This window comes from Odocoileus virginianus, chromosome 11, assembly GCF_023699985.2.
Source record: "Odocoileus virginianus isolate 20LAN1187 ecotype Illinois chromosome 11, Ovbor_1.2, whole genome shotgun sequence".
Taxonomy (NCBI): domain Eukaryota; kingdom Metazoa; phylum Chordata; class Mammalia; order Artiodactyla; family Cervidae; genus Odocoileus; species Odocoileus virginianus.
In genome coordinates this window covers 46197639-46215820 of record NC_069684.1, presented here as the reverse complement: position 1 = coordinate 46215820, position 18182 = coordinate 46197639, and the positions used below count along the sequence as shown (strand labels likewise).

Genomic DNA, 18182 nt, shown 5'->3' with positions numbered 1-18182 from the left:
TATAGGTTTTTATATGAATGTATTTTATAGATGCGGTTTACATCTACAATCAGTTGACTTTAAATAATGACTTTGATGAGGTAGGTGAGGCCCCTTTTGATCAGCTGGATCCTTCAGGGCAAAAATGAAGGTTTCCTAGAGAAGAAATTCTGCTACAAGACTACAACATCAATCTCTTGCCTGAATTTCCACCCTCTGGCCTGGCCTAAAGATTTAAGATTTGTCAGTTCCCACAATCACATGAGCCAATTTCTTAAAATGAATCTAATATAAATATGTATAAATTCTATTGGTTCTGTTCCTCTGGAGAGTTATGACTGATATGCCTATTTCAAGATGAGGCAAAATAAAAGATAATAGAAATTATAAAAGAAAAATATAAAACAGAATTTAAAACTCATAAGCTAAACTCAGCAAAATGTACAAATAAAAAGTCAATTTAGAAAAAAACTAAATTAGCACAATTGTGAATAAACCTAATAAATAAGGTTTTGAGAAAAATAGAAGGCTTTTAAAAATAAAGAGATAAAAAGTGACTCAAGAATAAGTGACAAATGTTAAATATGGGCAAAGAAAATCCAATATATACACACTTGGGAAGAAGAAAACATAAGCGATTGAGACAGAAAAATAGCATTAACAATAACTCAAGAATAACATGTGAACAAAAATAACTTGAAACAATGTACTGAAAGGACAAAATTCATACATAGGAAAAACAATTACGAATGATTTTTTTTTTAAAGACCAACCTAGGACCTATATTAATAAAAGCATTGAAGTTGATAAGAAACATTTTGGGGATCCTGACAAAAAGAACAATTTATTCACAAGGGAAAGAAAATTAGATTTCCAGTAGACTTTTCAGAAGCAACACTTTATGTCGAAGACAACAAAGTAACATATATAAAAGGACATAAAAATATTAGCCATAATTTTTGTATCCAGATACACAAACTTTTAGATAAAAGTTCACAGATAAGGTCTTATGACCATAAAACAACTCAAGAAATATTGCTTTTAAGAGACCTTCTTAAGGAAACTATCCGAAAAAGAGATTCAGATCCCCAAAATGACCGCAGAGACATCAACATAAGGACTGGTGTTAGGTATTAAATAGGAATTATTCTTCAGAAATATGTCTACATGGTGGCTATTAAAAAAGGAATATAGTAGCTAATGACAATACTCTGACAGTGTATCAGCATATGAGTGGTAGTTGAATTATGGTTAGCCCAGGTAATAGTGGTCCAAAGAGTTCAATTCTCTCCACACATTTCCCCTCAAAATACACAGATCAAAACAGAAATTTTTAAAAAATAGAGAGAAAAAATACACAGATCAAAAAATAAAACCAAGAAAATTCTATATTATAGTATAACTAGAAGACAAAGTACAACACAAACTTCAAGAAACCTCTTGGTAAAAAAACTAAAAACTTTCAGCAGAGCTCTCACTCAAGTCGCTGTCATAATCCTTTGTGTACAGTAAAAGAGCTTCTGAAAAACTGCAGAAAAAAGGAACAAAAGTTTAAGACTGAATTTAAATCAACCAAAGAAAGTACACTGTTAAAAAAAAATATACTGCAGAAAGACTCCTGGAAGATCAGAATACTGATTATGAGGAAAAGAATTAAAAGTGTGTGAGTTGAGGTAGGAGCCTCAGAAAGACATCACTTTTGGAGAGACGATAAAGGAGAGACACTCTTTGGAAAGTGAGTGGTGAAGGGAAAGAGAAGCAAGAAAGAGAAATGTAGGGTATTAAAAGCTAAAACAAACAAACCTCAAAGTAAACACAGCACCCTCAATAAGAAGCCATCAATTAAAGAAACTGCACTTTGCTACAATGAGCTAAGAAAGCAAACTAATTAGAAGTCTCTTAAAACAAAGCAAGCTGCTAGCCTGTCCATGTAATTCATAGATATAAGCTGTCTATATGAGGACAGAAAATGAAAATAAAGACATTTCGGTTAATAAAACTGCCTTTAAAAAAAAACACAAAGCAGAAGAAAACTACAAACTAACAAACGAACATTCTAAACTAAATATTCTCAAACAAGTATTTAATGGTGAGAATGAATAACATGAATTATAAATTCACAAACTAGGGACAGAAATGAACCAAATAGAAGTGAGTTGATGGAACTAGGAAATGAAACAGATAACTATAAATGAAATGAGGACTAACTTAAAATAATGGGAGATTATGTTTGAACAAAAACTGAATAAAAGGCATTGAATAAAGACAGAAAAGCAACCAAGAGAATATAAATGAAAGAAGTAAAGAACCAGAGAGAAAATGATTGATATGGAAATTAATATGGAAGGCAAACAAAAAAACAAAAATCCAGCACTTGTATAATCGGAGTCTGTGAAATTGAAAAGCAAAACAACGGGAAAAGAAGTAATATTTATATTTGGTTTGTCTTTTTATTACTGAATTATAATTGTTCTTCATATATTCTTGGTACAGGTCCCTTATCAGATATTTAATTTGCAAAAATTTTCTCCCATTCTGTGGACTGTCTTCATTTTCTTTGTGGTGTCCTTAGCAGCACTACAGGTTTTAATTTTGATGATGTCCAGTTTTAAGTTTTTCCTTTTGTTCCTTGTGCTTTTGGTGTCATATCTAAACTATTATCTAATCCAAGATCATAAGGATTTCTCCATATGATTTTTTTCAATGATTTTTACAGTTTTAACTCTTATACTATGCTCTTATCTCCCCTTAATTTTTGGATTTGGTCTAAGTTAGGAGGCCATCTTAATTCTTTTCATGTAGATACTTCACTGTCCCAGAACTATTTGTTGAAAATAAATGGAATTTTCCATTATTTGTCCATGGACTTTTCTTGAATAAGTTGTAAAAAAATCAATGAGGTTTTAATTTTTGGACTATTCTACCCCACTGTCTCAATTGCACTGTCTCAATTCCAACACCATCTCAATTGCAGAAGTTTTGTAGTAAACTTTGACGTCAGGAATTGTGAGTCTTCCAATAAGACTTCTTGTTCTTTTTCCAGATTGTTTTGCCTATTCTGGTTCTCTTGAATTTCCCTGTGATAGTTCACACAAAATAACACTCAGTTGGTGGTTTTAATAGTTTTTTAAATGGATTTCTTAGACCTCTCTATTTAGAAGGTCATGTCATATACAAATAGAGGTCAGTCAGTTCAGTCACTCAGTCGTGACCAACTCTTCACGACCCCATGGACTGCAGCACTCCAGGCTTCCCTATCCATCACCAAGTCCTGGAGCTTGCTCAAACTCATGTCCATAGAATCAGTGATGCCATCCAACCATCTCATCCTGTCATGCCTTCCCCTTCCTTCAGTCCTTCCCACCATCAGGGTCTTTTCCAATAGCTCAGTTCCTTGCATCAGGTAGCCAAAGTATTGGGGTTTCAGCTTCAGCATCAGTCCTTCCAATGAGTATTAAGGACTGATTTCCTTTAGGATGGACTGAATGCATCTCCTTGCAGTCCAAGGGACTCTCAGGAGTCTTCTCCAACACCATAGTTCAAAAGCGTCTTCTTCAGCCCTCAGCTTTCTTTATAGCAACCTCTCACATTCATACATGACTGCTGGAAGAACCATAGATTTCACTAGACGGACCTTTGTTGGCAAAGTAATGTCTCTGCTTTATAATATGCTCTCTAGGTAGGTCATAGCTTTTCTTCCAAAGAGCAAGCGTCTTTTAATTTCATGGAGGCAGTCACCATCTGCAGTGATTTTGGAGCCCCCCAAAGTAAAGTCTTTTATGGTTTCCATTGTTTCTGCATCTATTTGCCATGAAGTGATGGGACTGGATGCCATGATCTTAGTTTTCTGAATGCTGGGTTTTAAGCCAACGTTTTCACTCTCCTCTTTCACTTTCATCAAGAGGCTCTTTAGTTCTTTGCTTTCTGCCATAATGGTGGTCTCATCTGCCTATCTGAAGTTGTTCATATTTCTCCTGGCAATCTTGATTCCAGCTTGTGCTTCATCCAGCCTGGCATTTCACATGATGCTACTCTGAATATAAGTTAAATAAACAGGGTGACAATATACACCCTTCATGCACTCCTTTCCCAATTTGGAAGAAGTCTGATTCTAACTGCTGCTTCTTGACCTGCATACAGATTTCCCAGGAGGCAGGTCAGGTGGTCTGGTATTCCCATCTCTTTCAGAATATTCCAGTTTGTTTGATCCACACAGTCAAAGGCATTGGCGTAGTCAATAAAACAGAAGTAGATGTTTTTCTGGAACTCTCTTGCTTTTTCCATGATCCAACAGATGTTGGCAATTTGATCTCTGGTTCCTCTGCCTTTTCTAAAGCCAGCTTGAACATCTGGAAGTTCACGGTTCACATACTGTTGAAGCCTGGCTTGAGAATTTTCAGCATTACTTTGCTAGCCTGTGAGATAAGTACAATTGGGTGGTAGTTTAAACATTCTTTGGCATTGCCTTTTTTGGGATTGGAATGAAATCTGAACTTTTCCAGTCCTGTGGCCACTGCTGAGTTTTCCAAATTTGCAGGCATATTGAATGCAGCACTTTAACAGCATCACCTGTTAGGATTTGAAATAGCTCAACTGGAATTCCATCACCTCCACTAGCTTTGTTCATAGTGATGCTTCCTAAGGCCCACTTGACTTTGCATTCCAGGATGTCTGGCTCTAGGTGAGTGATCACACCATCATGATTATCTGGGTCCTGAAAATCTTTTTTGTATAGTTCTTCTGTGTATTCTCGACACCTCTTCTTGATATCTTCTGCTTCTGTTAGGTCCATACCATTTCTGTCCTTTATTATGTCCATCTTTGCATGAAATGTTCCCTTGGTATCTCTCATTTTCTTGAAGAGATCTCCAGTCTTTCCCATTCTATTATTTTCCTCTTTCTTTGCATTGATCACTGAGGAAGGCTTTCTTATCTCTCCTTTCTATTCTTTGGAACTCTGCATTCAAATGGGCATATTTTTCCTTTTCTTCTTTGCCTTTCGCTTCTCTTCTTTTCTCAGCTATTTGTAAGGTCTCCTCAGACAGCCATTTTGCCTTTTTGCATTTCTTTTCTTGGGGATGGTCTTGATCACTGCCTCCTGTACAATGTCACAAACCTCCATCCATAGTTCTTCAGGCACTCTGTCTATCAGATCTAATCCCTTGAATCTATTTGTCACTTCCACTGTATAATCATAAGGGATTTGATTTGAGGTCATACCTGAATAGTCTAGTGGTTTTCCCTACTTTCTTCAATTTCAGTCTGAATTTGGCAATAAGGAATTCATGATCTGAGCCACAGTCAGCTCCTGGTCTTGTTTTGCTGACTGTATAGAGCTTCTCTGTATAGAGTTTCTCCATCTTTGCTGCAAAGAATATAATCAACCTCATTTTGGTGCTGACCATATGGTGATGTCCATGTGTAGAGTCTTCTCTTGTGCTGTTGGAAAAGGGTGTTTGCTATGACCATTGCATTCTCTTGGCAAAATTCTGTTAGTCTTTGACCTGCTTCCTTTTGTACTCCAAGGCCAAATTTTCCTGTTATTCCAGGTATCTCTTGACTTCCTACTTTTGCATTCCAGTCCCCTATCATGAAAAGGACATCTTTTTGGGGTGTTGGTTCTAGAAGGTCTTGTAGGTCTGCATGCAACTGTTCAACTTCAGCATCTTCAGCATTAGTGGTTGGGGCATAGGCTTGGATTACTGTGATACTGAATGATTTGCCTTGGAAATGAACAGAGATCATTCTGTTATTTTTGAGATTGCATCTGAGTACTGCATTTCGGACTCTTTTGTTGACCATGATGGCTACTCCATTTCTTCTAAGGGATTCTTGCCCACAGTAGTAGATATAATGGTCATGTGAGTTAAAGTCACCCATTCCAGCCCATTTTAGCTCACTTATTCCTAAAATGTTGATGTTCACTCTTGCCATCTCCTGTTTGACCACTTCCAATTTGCCTTGACTCATGGACCTAATCTTCCAGGTTCCTATACAATACTGCTCTTTACAGCATCAGATTTTACTTAAAATATGGAAGACAGTATTGCTAATTATAATCACTATGCTGTACATTACATTCCCGTGACTTATTTTATAATTGGAAGTTTGTACCATTTGACCCCCGCTTCACCAATTTCACACTCCCCCAAGCCCCACCTCTGGCAACCATCACTTTGTTCTCTGTGTATATGAGCTGTTTCAAAAATTGATTCTACATATAAGTGAAATCATATAGTATTTGTCTTTGACTTATTTCACTTACCATAATTCCCTCAAGGTCATAAATGTCAACATTTCATTATATTATGACTTAATAGTATTTCACTGCGTATACACACCACATTTTCTTTATCAGTTCATCCAGTGATGAGAGACTTAGGTTGTTTCCATATCTTGGTTATTGTAAATACTACTACAATGGACATGGGGACCTATCTCTTCCAAGTGTTTTCATTTATCTGGATAAATAAATAGGAATAAAATCACTGGATCATACAGTAGTTCAATTTTAATTTTTTGAGAAATTAACATTTCTCAAAATAAACATTTTCTTGAAGCAATCTCTAATCTTTCCCATTCTATTGTTTTCCTCACTTTCTTTGCATTGTTCACTTAAGAAGGCTTTCTTATCTCTCCTTGCTGTTCTTTGGAACACTGCATTCAGATGGTTATATCTTTCCTTTCCTCCTTTGCGTTTCGTTTCTCTTCTTTTCTCAGCTATTTGTTCTATATATGGATATGTTAATTTCTTAACTTTCCTATTTCCTATTGATATATTTGACTTATCCTTATCCTTATCTGCTACATATTTCATGTAGTTGGAGTTTCAATTCTCTACAGTCTTCCCTTGAATTAACACAAGACAGTATGTGTATCATTCTACTCTAGATAAACAATTCAGTAGTGTCCATTTTTAGTCTGCTGTGATTAGGGCTGCTATGAACATTCTTATACTGATCTTCTGGTTAATATATGCATGTATTTCTGCTGGGTATACCTAAGAGTGGAATAAATCATAGGGCAAGTGCATATGTTCAGCTTTAGTAGATGGTGCCAAAAGATTTTACAAAGTAATTTCTCAGTTTACATTTATATTCTATTTACATATATTATTGTATTTACATTATTCAAAATCAGGCAAAAGGAATCTATGAAAACTATATCTTCTTTTCTAAAAATACTTATTTTATATTGGAGTAGAATTGATTAACACTGTTGCATTAATTTCAGGTGTACAGCAAAGTGATTCAGTTATCCATATACATGTATCTATTCTTTTTCAAATTCTTTTCCCATTTAGATTATTAAAACTTTATTTCCTTTTAAAATGTGCAGTTATCTTCAAATTTATCTATTTCTTTATGATCTTTACATGCCATTTGAATTTCTATTTGTAATTGTTTTATTTCTCTAATGTTATTTATGTACTTCATCTTTTTTTCTTGAACAGCTTTATTATATGATTGACCATTTTATTAGTCTTTAAAAAAATTATCCCTTTGCCTCTCTACTGCTCTTTTATCAGTTTTATGTAAGTGACAGAAATGTTTCATTTTTAATTGATGATTGGTCACCAAAACAATGCAGTTATGTCATTTCAGAAATGCAGATTAGGAGCAAGGGTTTGATTATCAGAGAAGAAGGCTGATAAGAAGTCAAGAAAGTAAATCATAAAACCAGTGGTATTATGCTTGCTTAAAAGTCATATTTACAGAAAGAAAGAAAATAGAGCATATATAAGATACTTTGGGGATTAAATAGTCCATGAATCTTCTTGATGGAAAACATTTTGAAAAGTCAATTTCCATCTATTCGCTCTTCCTGGAGGTTCAACTTGCAGCAGTTCCTCAGGACAATATATATTTGCACACTTTAAAATCTACTGCCTGAGGATCTGGATGCTAATCAACATGAATCTAAGTGCTGATAGATTCTCCCCCTTGGGGTCACTGACAAATCTTGGCACATCCTCAACTACTAGGAACTGTTAAAGAGGGGCTGGAGTGTGGTATAGCTGCAACTGGGCTGTTTACAGAAGAATCCAGGGCTGCCACAGAAGCAAAGCTCCATTGTTAGATCATGCATGAAGGGAGGAGCAGGTCGCCATAGCAGTCTCTCTCTCTGAGCACCCAGCCCTCACCTCCACGCAACAGCCCCTCCTCACCCCTCCCCCCCCACCTCCATGGGTTCCGGGAGTAGAGTGCATGCTCCATCCACCACCCTAACAAGTTCTTGCCTTGCAGAATCCCACTCCCTGGCCACTGCCAGGGTGGGTTTGCAAGCGCCAGCCACCCATCTATTTGCCATGAAGTGATGGGACCAGATGCCATGATCTTAGTTTTCTGAATGCTGAATTTTAAGCCAACTTTTTCACTCTCCTAATTCCTGGAGAATTAATATTATTAATTCCTAGAATATATATTATTAATTTCTGGTATATATTAATTCCTGGAATATAATTAATTCCTGGAAGAAGTAATATTATTCAAATGTCTGAACTGCCCAAAGCAATCTACATTTAAATGATATTCCTAGCAAAATTCCATTGGTATTTTTCACATAAATAAACAATTGTAACATTTGTATGAAACCAAAAAAGATTCCAAACAGCCAAAGAAACCTAAAGAAAGAATAAAGCTAGAGGCATCACATTTCCTGATTTATATTACAAAGCCATAGTAATAAAAACTGTGTGGTATTGGCATAAAAACAGATATACATCAAACAGAATAGACTCCAGAAATAAACCCATGAATGTATAGCCAAGTAATTTACAACAAAATATCCAAGATTATAAAAAAGGGAAAGAACAATCTCTTTTAAAAATGGTGCTGGGCAACAAAGGAAACTATAAGTAAGGTGAAAAGACAGCCCTCAGACTGGGAGAAAATAATAGCAAATGAAGCAACAGACAAAGGATTAATCTCAAAAATATACAAGCAACTCCTGCAGCTCAATTCCAGAAAAATAAATGACCCAATCAAAAAATGGGCCAAAGAACTAAACAGACATTTCTCCAAAGAAGATACACAGATGGCTAACAAACACATGAAAAGATGCTCAACATCACTCATTATCAAAGAAATGCAAATCAAAATCACAATGAGGTACCATTACACGCCAGTCAGGATGGCTGCTATCCAAAAGTCTACAAGCAATAAATGCTGGAGAGGGAGTGGAGAAAAGGGAACCCTCTTACACTGTTGGTGGGAATGCAAACTAGTACAGCCGCTATGGAGAACAGTGTGGAGATTCCTTAAAAAACTGGAAATAGAACTGCCATATGACCCAGCAATCCCACTCCTGGGCATACACACCGAGGAAACCAGATCTGAAAGAGACACGTGCACCCCAATGTTCATCGCAGCACTGTTTATAATAGCCAGGACATGGAAGCAACCTAGATGCCCATCAGCAGACGAATGGATAAGGAAGCTGTGGTATATATACACCATGGAATATTACTCAGCCATTAAAAAGAATTCATTTGAATCAGTTCTAATGAGATGGATGAAACTGGAGCCCATTATATAGAGTGAAGTAAGCCAGAAAGATAAAGAACATTACAGCATACTAACACATATATATGGAATTTAGAAAGATGGTAATGATAACCCTATATGCAGAAAAACAGAAAAAGAGACACAGATGTACAGAACAGAGTTTTGGACTCTGTGGGAGAAGGCGAGGGTGGGATGTTTCGAGAGAACAGCATGTATATTATCTATAGTGAAACAGGTCACCAGCCCATGTGGGATGCATGAGACAAGTGCTCGGGCCTGGTGCACTGGGAAGACCCAGAGGAATTGGGTGGAGAGGGAGGTGGGAGGGGGGATTGGGATGGGGAATATATGTAACTCCATGGCTGATTCATGTCAATGTATGACAAAACCCACTGCAATGTTGTGAAGTAATTAGCCTCCAACTAATAAAAATAAATGAAAAAAAAATGGTGCTGGGAAAACCAGACAGCCACATGGAAAGAATGAAACTAGACTATTATGCTATACCACACACAAAAGTTAGCTTAAAATGGATTAAAGACTTGAAGGCAAGACCTGAAATAGTAAAACTCCCATAAGAAAAAATAGGCAATAAACTCCTTGATATCTGTCTTGGTGATGATTTTTTTGATATGACACAAAAAGTAAAGGCAACAGAAATAAACAAATGAGGCAATATCAAACCAAAAAGATTCTGCACGAAAAGGAAACCATCAACAAAATGAGAAGGCAACCTACTGAATGGCAAATAATTTATATAATAAGGGGTTAATACAGAAAATAAACTCATACAACTCAATAGCAAAAAACAATTTTATTTAAAAATGGGCAGAGTATCTGAATTTACAGTTTTCCAAAGACATACAGATGACCAATAGGTACATGAAAAGGTGCTCAACATCTCTAATACTTAGGGAAATGCAAGTCAAAATCACAATGAGATATCACCTTGCACCTGTTAGAATGGCTATTATCAGAAAGCCAAGAAATAACATTTTCTTGGGAACCAAGAACCATATCATACCAAGGGAACATTTCATGCAAAGATGGGCAAAATAAAGGACAGAAACAGTACGGACCTAACAGAAGCATAAGGGATTAAGAAGAGATGGCAAGAATACACAGAAGAACTGTACCAAAAAGGTCTTAAAGACCCAGATAGCCATGATGGTATGTCACTCACCTAGAGCCAGAGATCCTGAAGTGTGAAGTCAAATGGGCCTTAGGAAGTACTACTAGGAACAAAGCTAATGGAGGTGATGGAATTCAAGCTGAGCTAGTTCAAATCCTAAAAAATGATGCTGTGAAAGTGTTGCACTCAATATGCCAGCAAATTTGGAAAACTCAGCAGTGGCCAGGACTGGAAAAGGTCAGTTTTCATTCCAATCCCAAAGAAAGGCAATGCCAAAGAATGTTCAAACTATGACACAATTTCACATGCTAGCAAAGTAATGCTCAAAATCCTTCAACCTAGGCTTCAACAGTACGTGAACTGAGAACTTCCAGATGTAGAAGCTGGATTTAGAAAAGGGAGAAGAACCAGAGATCAAATTGCCAATATCTGCTGGATCATAGAAAAAGCAAGGGAATTCCAAAAAACACCATCTATTTCTGCTTCACTGACTACACTAAAGCCTTTGACTGTGTGGATCACAATAAACTGTGGAATATTCTTAAAGAGATAGGAATACCAGACCACCTTATCTGCCTCCTGAGAAACCTGTATGCAGGTCAAGAAGCAACAGTTAGAACCAGACATGGAACAACAGACTGGTTCAAAATTGGTAATGGAGTACATCAAGGCTGTATATTGCCACCCTGCTTATTTAACTTACATGCAGAGTACATCATGAGAAATGCCAGGTTGGATGAAGCACAAGCTGGACACAAAATTACAGGGAGAAATATCAATAACCTCAGATATGCAGATGATACCACCCTAATGGCAGAAAGTGAAGAGGAACTAAAGAGCCTCTTGATGAACGTGAAAGAAGAGAGTGAAAAGCTGGCTTAAAACTCAACATTCAGAAAAACAAAGATCATGGCATCCAGTCCCATCACTTCACGCCAAATAGGTGGGGAAAAATTGGAAACAGTGACAGACTTTATTTTCTTGGGCGCCAAAATCACTGTGGACACTGACTGCAGCCATGAAATTAAAAGACACCTGCTCCTTGGAAGAAAAGCTGTGACAAAACTAGACAGTGTATTAAAAAGTGGAGACCTCACTTTGCCAACAAAGGTCCATATAGTCCAAGCTAGGTCCATATAGTCCAAGCTATGGTCTTCCCAGCAGTCATGTAGGGACATGAGAGTTGGACCCTAAAGAAGGCTGAGCACCAAAAAATTGATGCTTTCGAACTGCAGTGCTAGAGAAAATTCTTGAGAGTCCATTGGACTGCAAGGAGATCAAACCAGTCAATCCTTAAGGAAATCAACCCTGAATATTCATCGGAAAGACTGATGCTGAAGCTGAAGCTCCAATACTTTGGCCACCTGATGCAAAGAACCAACTCATTAGAAAAGACCCTGATGCAGGGAAGATTGAAAGGAGGAGGGAAAGGAGATGACAGAGGACAAGATGGTTGGATGGCATCACCGACTTGACGGACATGAGTTTGAGCAAGCTCCGGGAGAGATAGCGAAGGACAGGGAAGTCTGGTATGCTGCAGTGCCGGGAGCCAGCACAGGAGATCCTACCCATGACAAGGTTATGAGGAGGAGGCCTGACAAGCAAGGCAGATTAGGACTTCAGGAATTTCGAAAAGCTGCCCCGGCACTCACCTTAAAGATGATCTCTGTCTTTCTGATGCTTGCTGTATTAGACTACTCTCTAATTTCTGTGACACAGGGAGAAGGCCTTCCCCATTTCTCTCCAAACAGAATCAACCTAGAACTTTAATCAGCATGTCCTCCGGACAGCGGTATCATATAAGATTATCCAGGATGAAAGGAGTGTTTCAATTTAGACCCCTTTGCTGGCATTCTAGCCTGCTTGGCAAATGCGTATTAATGTACATGACTGCTCACAACACCTTAATCATGAACAGCATAAAGAACCTGATCTCACTAAAGGCCCTAATAGGCACAGAGCCCTTTGGGGAGTGAGGAAGCCTTATTAAAGAACACAAAAATATTATTTTAAAAGTGGTTAGAATTGTTCATTTTAACCAGGAATGCTAAACAGGGGCTGCCTCACCGGAGCTGCAGAGTCTTTTTGCTGTAAACATTTTAGATAAATTCAACTAATAACTTCTGCAAAAGGACTAACCTTTGTGTTCATTAAAGAATAGATTACAGGAAAACAGCTTTGCATTCACCTAGGTCATAAAATGTCAATAGGCCCCGAGGCCAGAAGATAATGTATAAGACACTCACAAAGAAGTTACTGTAAACACCCTGGTTTCCTGAGGGACAAGATGATGTAATGTTAAACTTTCTTCCCCTAAAAATGTACTAACTTAGAATATAAAAGCTACAGTAAAAAATAAAGATTTGCCAGACTCTGCCAGACCCTGCAAACACCCCCGTCGGGTCTTTCTCTCTCTCTCTCTCTCTCTCTCTCTCTCTCTCTTCTCTCTCCCTGGCAGACTTGGCCCTATCAAGGCTGGTCTCACATCTCTCGCCGACGCCGTTCATCCTGAGGGTACCCCTGGATCCTGCTGAGGCTGGACCCCGGCACTGCAGTCCATGGGGTTGCCAAGAATCAGACATGACTGAGCAACTTAACAACAACAAGATATAGAGAGCAAAGATGATACCAAAAAATAACAGGGAAACAATAAATTGTTCTAATAGATGCTGGCTTATTCTATGGAGAAAGTAATGTAAAGACCTATCTTATCTTATATACAAGTTGGACTCCAGATGTTATTTATGATCTTTATCTGAAAGGTAATAATATAAAGCATATAATAGAAAATGTAGGATAAAAATCTTTGCAACTCTAGATAGACAAAATTTTTTCTTAAAATTCTAAAAGAGTATAAACTTTTTTTTTTTTAAGATTTTTTCTTTGATGTGGATCATCTTTAAAGTCTTCATTGAACTTGTTACAGTACTGTTTCTGTTCTGGTGTCTTGATCACAAGGCATGTGGGATCGCAGCTCCCCACCCAGGGAACGAAACCGCACCCTCCCCCTAACCCTGCATTAGAAGGCAAAGTCCCAATCACTGGACTGAAAGGGAAGTCCCCAAAAAAGTATAAATTTTAAGGTTAAATAAAGGAGCAGATGACTTGACAAAAGTCACCGTTTTTAAACAAAATTATGTATCCGTGGACAAAGTCAATGGTTAGATGAGTAGATAAGAGGCTACGAAATGATAACCAAAACATTTAAAATCAACATTTGACTAATATATAGAGTAGAATGTATATAACACTCTGTATATCAACAAAAAAGGAGCAGAAGATTAAACGGAAAATGAGCAAAGTGAGCAGGCTGTTCAGAGGAGAACCCTGCATAAATATGGGAAAAGAGGTTCATAAATCACTACTTATCAGAGAACTGAAAATAATGACAGCATAAACTGCTAGTATGTGGTAACGAGATTGGTGAAAAAAGGGAAAATCATAGTACCAAATATTGGTGGAGATGTTCACTGGGTAAGAATATAAATTGTGATTGCCTGTTTGAGAAAAATCTTAATAGAATTTAGTTAAATTAGGTGTCTGTTTCCTTATGTCCTAGCAATCATAGCTAAAAAATTATTTCACAAATTTATAAAATGACATGTAGAAGGGCATTCATCACAATGCTGTTAGTGGTGGTAAGAAGCCATTCATCCATTGGTTGGAGGGATAGGTAAATAATATACACACACTAGTAATCAGGAAGCCTTAAGAAATGAACTAGACATAGTATTGAAATAAAAAAGTAATGTAGAGAAGGAAATCTATAGCTGGATGATCATGCATCCTGGTTTGTCTAGACACTCCAAATTTATACCTGTTGTCCCAGCATAACTATTAATAGCACTATCTTTCATTCTCAGCAGTTGAGACAATATATTATATGGTCATCCTATCTGTATTATAACACTGTTTTGTGAATGTTAAACTACAAAAACATCGAAACAACACGACCTATTTTTTGCTAGATACAGATTTCAAGGTATTTATTGGAGGAGGGAAATATATTAGGAAGATAAAGAGGGTGAGAAAATAAAAGAATGACACTGCACTGTGCACCTGAGTATGATTAACTTTGCTCTCTGCTGTGAAGTCAAAAATATTAATACTTAACTATAGTTTAAAAAAATTAAACACTTACAGTACTTCTGGTACTAAAAATGTCATAGTTTGGGCTGTTACTGTAATACCTGCAGAGGAAAATGTAAAATGTGAATATTAAAACTACGTCTCCTCCAAATAAAAGGGATTTTAATACATGGTCAAGAGCTCCCCTGGTGGCTCATCAGTAAAGAATCTGTCTGCCAATGCAGGAGACAAGCATTTGATCCCTGGACCGGGCAGATCCCCTGGAGAAGGAAATGGCAACTCACTACAGTATTCTTGCCTAGGAAATCCCATGGAAAGAGCAGCCAGATGGGCTACAATCCATGGGGTTGTAAAGAGTCAGACACAATTGAATGACTAAACAACAATATATGGTCAGAGCAAGCCTAACCCTTGTGGGCTGCCATGAGCTTTACATTTCTGCTCAAGCTCCTTCTTAGAAAGTGTAGTCAGAGCTAAAATTGGGGACATCAGTGACATCAACCCCCAACTCAAGGTGTGTTCAAGGTTACTTAGTATCTGAAGACACAATATTGAGAAGTAAATACTTTTGCATCTTGTTTTTGTTTTAGAATAAAAACTGTTGAAGAATATTGGCTCTAACTCCTTCACATATAAACTCAGTTCATATAGAATGAATACAGATTGAAAGAAAAAAAAAACAGTATTTCTTATTTGAAACACTGAAGTAAAGAGCAAATTTTTGTGAGTTGTAGTGATTATCATTTCTATTATTCAGGGTACTTTAATTTCTGTCTATATGAAATATAGACAATAAAAATACAATATGAGTCACCTATAAAAATGAAATTTTTCTGGTGGCCACACTAAAAAAGCAAGAAAAAACAAGTAAAATTGCTTCTAATAATATATTTTATTCAAAAGTAACCTCATTTGTACAGTGCCAACTCACTGGAAAAGACCCTGAGGATGGAAAAGATTGAAGGCAAGAGGAGAAGGGGATGACAGAGGATCGACTGTTGGATGGCATCACTGGGTATTGAATGAGTTTGAGCAAACTCTGGGAGACTGTGAAGGACAGGGAAGCCTGGCATGCTGCAGTCCATGGGGTCACAAAGAGTCGGACACGACTGAGCGACTTCACTTTCACTTTCATCTGTATTTTAACCTGTGATGAAAATGTAAAATATTTTGATACACTTTCCAATCCAGCAGCCACCTAATGCTGACCAAAAAACTTACATGGAGGATCCCTCAGAACTTTAAATAAAATTTTCCTTCTTCATTATCAACCCACTTTCTGCGGGAATTACATATTCTTACTTTGTGCACATTTTTAAAGCACCCTCTCACAAATCATTCAACCAAACTGCCTAACATAAACCATCAACTACCTAGTGAAGCTTGGTGAAGCGCCCCACTCTCATTCCTGGGGGAGATTCTGGTGCTCTCTGTGCTCCCTGGCAAAAGGGTTCAGAGCGGGATTCGCCATCCAGGAAACCGACACGGGAAAGGAACGCGAAACTACGGCGGGAACTTGAGGAGACAGCTAAACCCTAATTTGTTGTTGTTTGTTGTTTAGTCGCTAAGTCGTGTCCGACTATTTGCGACCCCATGGACTATAACCCATCAGGCTCCTGTGTCCACGAGATTTCCCAGGCAAGAAGACTGAAGTGGTGGCCATTTGGTTGCCATTCCCTTCTCCAGTGCGTGCCCTCGTTTCCCACCCTCATTCCCTGAAAACAGTGAACGGGCGGCGGGGAGCCGGTGTTGGCGCCAGAACGAGGAACGAGGCTGCGGTCCACCGGGGCGCCAGGTCCCGGGACGCCAGGCCCCGGGATGCTAAGGCGCAGGGATATGGCCCTGCCAGCCCAGCCCCAGGGACGCCCCCTCCCGCGACTGGCGTATCTCTACCTCCACAGGGCCGAGCCGCAACAGCTCAGCCAGGACAGCAGCACCGCCACGCCTGAGGCGGACATGGCGCCGGATCGCCACTACCCAACGGCCGCGCCACCGGCGAGGGTGGCTAGAGGTGTTCGCGGCCCGCGGGGGCGGGGCGGGGCGGGGCGGGGGGACGGGGTGGCCGCCTTTCGCCAGGCGCTGGCGTGTGCGCATGCGTGCAATCACGCGCAGAGGCCGAGGCTCCCCGGTTAGTTACTGGAGGAGAAGCTATAAATCAGATTTTAGGAAAAGCAACATAGTGCTTTTATGGAATGAAGTAGCATAACCACTTAGGAAAATGGGAATTGATTGGATGAAGGTGAAACTTTTAAACTAATGTATCGTTTAGCCCACATCTTCATTGTGACAGCATTTAATTACTGCAATAGCTGTTACATACCTAGCGGTACCCTCTCTGTTCCAGGAAGCAGGCACTCGGTAAGTGATTTTAAAATTGAACAGAAATGAATAGTAACGTGTGCTTATTGAACATCTGCTTTATGCCCAACACTACCTCGTGCACTTGAGTACAAAGAAATAGGATAGCATTCTGATTTGCAAAGGGATTTGCAATCTTGTAGTAAAGCCAAAATAAACAACAAAGCTATCACATAGTGTTATAATCTGTTTACTTGTACCCCAAATAATTTACATCCTTGAGGACAACAGTTGTATATTTAGTCGTCTTTATTTTATCGTGCCCAGCATAATCCTGTTTTCTAGTAGGTTCTCAGTGTTTACTGACTTAATGAATCACTGAATAAAAGTTGTAAAGTTTGTTCCAGGGACTATTAGATTGTCTATATACAAATGATTTGAGAGATACTACATTTTATGCGATTTTATTCCCAGTTTCTTGCGAATCAAATTTATATCAGAACTAGATGTCATAGTTAATATGTGTTGCAGTTGAAAGAGCATTTGATCAGCAGTAGGTATCGTCAAACAAAAATAAAGCAGCTAATTATTTTATCAGCAAAATGGGTTTATTTGGGAATAGAGAATTGCAATTTGGGCAGGCAAACTTTGGTGAATCATGGACCAATTTGGAGAACAAAGGAGAAGGGACCTGCTTTTATTAGGTTTTAGGAGAAAATGCTTGAGTTGTTTTGAACAAATGTTCACTGGAGAAGAGCCAGGGTCGGATGTTATGCAGTTTCTCTTTGGATGTAAGTGGTAGTGCATTGCCGGTAGGTCAGGGAGTAGTCTTCCTTTTTCTTAAAAGCAAGAGATAAAATTGCTCTGTGAAAAATATCTTCCCTTATACCAGAAGAAAAGTAATATTCTTATCTTCCTTCTTGCTGCTGGTTATGCAGACTGCAACAAGTGGCAAGTGGGTGAGAGCTCCGTTTTCAAGACTTCCTGACTCCATTTAAGATGACGTTTCCTTTATTTATTTTCATACACATCCGCTATTTATTTTCACATCGCAACTCCAGCACTGTTGTAGACACATCAAAACTCAGAAGGAAAGGTCCATGGTTAACTCTAATTTGGAAGCAATCTAAGGAATCTGATGTCTGCATCCTTTCGATATATATACTATTTTCCCCACC

General features: G+C 38.2%; 1 protein-coding gene across 4 annotated transcripts in view; it reads right to left on the bottom strand.

The window, feature by feature from the left end:
- The window catches only part of CATSPERE (catsper channel auxiliary subunit epsilon), a 150294-nt gene extending 133556 nt beyond the window's left edge, over positions 1-16738 (bottom strand). For all 4 annotated transcript variants that reach the window (XM_070474396.1, XM_070474395.1, XM_070474397.1 and 1 more), the window contains exons 1-2: positions 16600-16738; positions 14759-14807 (exon numbers count right to left, since the gene is read on the bottom strand). In XM_070474396.1, the coding sequence (XP_070330497.1) occupies positions 14759-14807; positions 16600-16664 (114 nt within the window). In that variant the 5' untranslated portion in view covers positions 16665-16738. The remainder of the gene's footprint in view (positions 1-14758; positions 14808-16599) is intronic.
- Positions 16739-18182: the final 1444 nt, after the last annotated feature.